Source organism: Limulus polyphemus, unplaced genomic scaffold (assembly GCF_000517525.1).
Source record: "Limulus polyphemus unplaced genomic scaffold, Limulus_polyphemus-2.1.2 Scaffold4067, whole genome shotgun sequence".
NCBI classification, from domain to species: Eukaryota; Metazoa; Arthropoda; class Merostomata; order Xiphosura; family Limulidae; genus Limulus; species Limulus polyphemus.
Window position 1 is genome coordinate 20,366 of NW_013669677.1, and position 3,569 is coordinate 23,934.

Consider the following 3,569-nt stretch of genomic DNA (forward strand, 5'->3'; position numbering starts at 1 on the left):
GGAGTGAACTACGTCTTTACAGTAACATACTCTGGAAGGAACCACACAAGTCTTCACAGTAACACATTCTGGAGTGAACTATGTCTTTAGAGTAACATAGTCTGATAGGAACAACACAAATCTTTACAGTAACATAGTCTGGAAGGAACCACACAAGTCTTCACAGTAACACATTCTGGAGTGAACTACGTCTTTACAGTAACATACTCTGGAAGGAACCACACAAGTCTTCACAGTAACACATTCTGGAGTGAACTACGTCTTTACAGTAACATACTCTGGAAGGAACCACACAAGTCTTCACAGTAACACATTCTGGAGTGAACTATGTCTTTAGAGTAACATAGTCTGATAGGAACAACACAAATCTTTACAGTAACATAGTCTGGAAGGAACTAAGTCTTTACAATCAGTAGCATAGTCTGGAGTGAATTACATAAATCTTTATGGTTACAAATAGATGTCCAACATCATGTATTCAAGACAGGAGAATGAGGTGTATATTTTTAGGTTATGATGATTGGAAAAATTAATTTTATGTTAAGTACTAGTGTTTCACTATCAGAAGTTATATTCATACACAGTTTCAAGAAATGTTCTGGTGAAAATTTTGAGCTAATTTATATTTTGTTTGTCCTATGATAACACTATGATGATAGTAATATATTCTTAAGCACAATTAACTTAAAGTAATTCTTGGTACTTATTGACACTTAGATGTTATCATTCTGTGTTTGTACACTGGAATAAGGAGTGTTGTGTGACTTTATTATGTGTTTATATTTTGTGTTATATTACTTTATTATGTGTTTGTACACTGGAATAAGGAGTGTTGTGTGACTTTATTATGTGTTTATATATCACGTTATGTGACTTTATTGTGTGTTGTGTTACTTTGTTATGTGTTTATGTATTGTGTTATGTGACTATTGTGTTTATATATCGTTATGTGAATTTATTATGTGTTTGTATTGTTGTGACTGTGTTTATATATTGTGTTATGTGACATTATTGTGTTTATACATTGTGTCATGTGACTTTATTGTGTGTTTATATCTTTATGTGTTTGTATTGTTATGTGTTTATACATTGTGTCATGTGACTTTATTGTATGTTTATACATTGTGTCATGTGACTTTATTGTGTGTTAATACATTGTGTCATGTGACTTTATTGTGTGTTAATACATTGTGTCATGTGACTTTATTGTGTGTTAATACATTGTGTCATGTGACTTTATTGTGTGTTTATACATTGTGTTATGTGACTTTATTGTGTGTTTATACATTGTGTTATGTGACTTTATTGTGTGTTTATACATTGTGTCATGTGACTATTGTGTGTTTATACATTGTGTCATGTGACTTTATTGTGTGTTTATACATTGTGTCATGTGACTTTATTGTGTGTTTATACATTGTGTCATGTGACTTTATTGTGTGTTTATACATTGTGTGATGTGACTTTATTGTGTGTTTATACATTGTGTCATGTGACTTTATTGTGTGTTTATACATTGTGTCATGTGACTTTATTGTGTGTTAATACATTGTTTCATGTGACTTTATTGTGTGTTTATACATTGTGTTATGTGACTTTATTGTGTGTTTATACATTGTTTCATGTGACTTTATTGTGTGTTTATACATTGTGTGATGTGACTTTATTGTGTGTTTATACATTGTGTTATGTGACTTTATTGTGTGTTTATACATTGTTTCATGTGACTTTATTGTGTGTTTATATATTGTGTGAAATAGATGGCATGAATGACGTACTGTATATCAGTTGAGTTCAGATTTGATAGTTTTATCTTTGTTTTATTTTCACAGGGTAACCCAAATTAAGACTTATTCGTGGGACAATGCACAGGTAATATTGGTTGGGAATAAATGTGACATGGAAGATGAACGTGTTGTTTCAACAGAACGAGGGAAGCAGTTAGCCGATCAAATTGGTCTCGAGTTCTTTGAAACTTCGGCTAAGGAAAACGTCAACGTTAAAGCTGTGTTTGAATGTCTGGTAGATATTATTTGTGACAAGATGTCAGAAAGTTTGGACTCTGATCCTAATCTTGTTGGTGCTTCCAAAGGCACCAGGCTGACGGAGAACCCCGCTCCTTCAAACGGCGGGTGCCAGTGCTAAGTTTGTGTTTACTGCTAACAACTCTGTGTTTCCTGGAGCTTTGTGTGTATATCATCCTAATAAATTACTTAACATGTGGGGTTTACTTCAAAAAAGGGGGGGAGTAATTGAGAAAATAAAATTTATTTAGAATTAAGAAATGTGGTAGAAAATTTGGCTCACCAACTTTTCATTGGCATTACATGTTATTTTTCTTTTAGGAATTGTTTGTTAAAGCTCTTACAGTACATATGGTTAAGAATTTGGCTGGTTGAAAGGTTTAGAAAAACTCGTATATTACTTTTGAGCTCTAATTTAACAATATTTCATAGTTTGCATGAGTATTTTTCTCTGACAATATTTATTCTTGCTATTTTTAGAGAAAGTGAGATGTTAATCTTCTCTAACGTTAAAGTAAAACTTGAAAAATGATGTCTGTGTAGTACATTTCAACTTATGGAGTTTATGCCCAATTCCATTTAATACGTCAAATTATATAAGTGAATTTAAAATAGTTAATTGTTTCTGTGTGTAATGGTTATAAAATCAGCCAATCAACTGATAATTGTATTTTATACATGGATTAGGTAGCTTAAAAACTTTATCTCAGAGTGTGTTCTGACATTTATTTATTTTTTAAATCAGTTTTTCAGTATATTTAAGTTAAAAACCTTTTGCAATTTGTATACCAATAGTGTTAATTATTTTTCAAATTTTTTTTTTCTCTTGGAGATTGGATTTTCACCTGAAAAAAATATCTTGTGTATTTTATTAAAGTTTGTTTAAAGATTTATTACATATAATTGGTTTAATGTACAAAAATAATTGTTTGTATTTTGGTAAACCATCAGCTGAAGCTGATTTTAACTATTTACAGAAACTTTGTAAACACAGTGTTTGATGTATGTAATTAATACTTGAAACTGTTGGTACTTGATGGAACCCCTTATTTACTGAATTGAGAAAAACAAAAACACTTGTACATTTCACAGTTATTTCATTTACTACTGTTGTGATTGCACCTGACGATGCATTTACACATGAAATCATGGTAGTAGTGAATGAAATATTTATGAAATGTCTTTGTTTCCTCAATTTTAGTGTGTTTGATTTATAGTATTATATTGCCAAACATGGATTTAAAAGACACGAATTCCATTTAAATTTATCAAACATCTTGTACCTGTAGTGTGGTTTACAGCTATAGTAAAAACCAGGAGTTAGTGTGGTTTACAGCTATGGTAAACACCAAGAGTTAGTGTGGTTTACAGCTATGGTAAACACTAGGAGTTAATGTGAGTTATAGTTATGGTAAACACTAGGAGTTAATGTCATTTATAGTTATGGTAAACAATAGGAGTTAGTATGGTTTACAGCTATGGTAAACACTAGGAGTTAGTGTGGTTTACAGCTATGGTAAACACCAAAAGTTAGTATGGTTTACA

At 31.2% G+C, this 3,569-nt stretch overlaps 1 protein-coding gene across 2 annotated transcripts in view; it reads left to right on the forward strand.

The window, feature by feature from the left end:
* The window catches only part of LOC106470531 (ras-related protein Rab-3), an 11,772-nt gene extending 8,203 nt beyond the window's left edge, over positions 1 to 3,569 (forward strand). The window contains exons 4-5 of one of the 2 annotated variants that reach the window (XR_002613063.1): positions 1,833 to 3,413; positions 3,482 to 3,569. Coding sequence is in view for 1 of the 2 variants with exons in the window: in XM_013931090.2 (XP_013786544.1) it covers positions 1,833 to 2,145 (313 nt within the window). In the remaining variant the exon portion in view is untranslated. Of the gene's footprint in view, positions 1 to 1,832 lie in introns of both variants that reach the window. The other variant, XM_013931090.2, reaches the window with a different exon arrangement.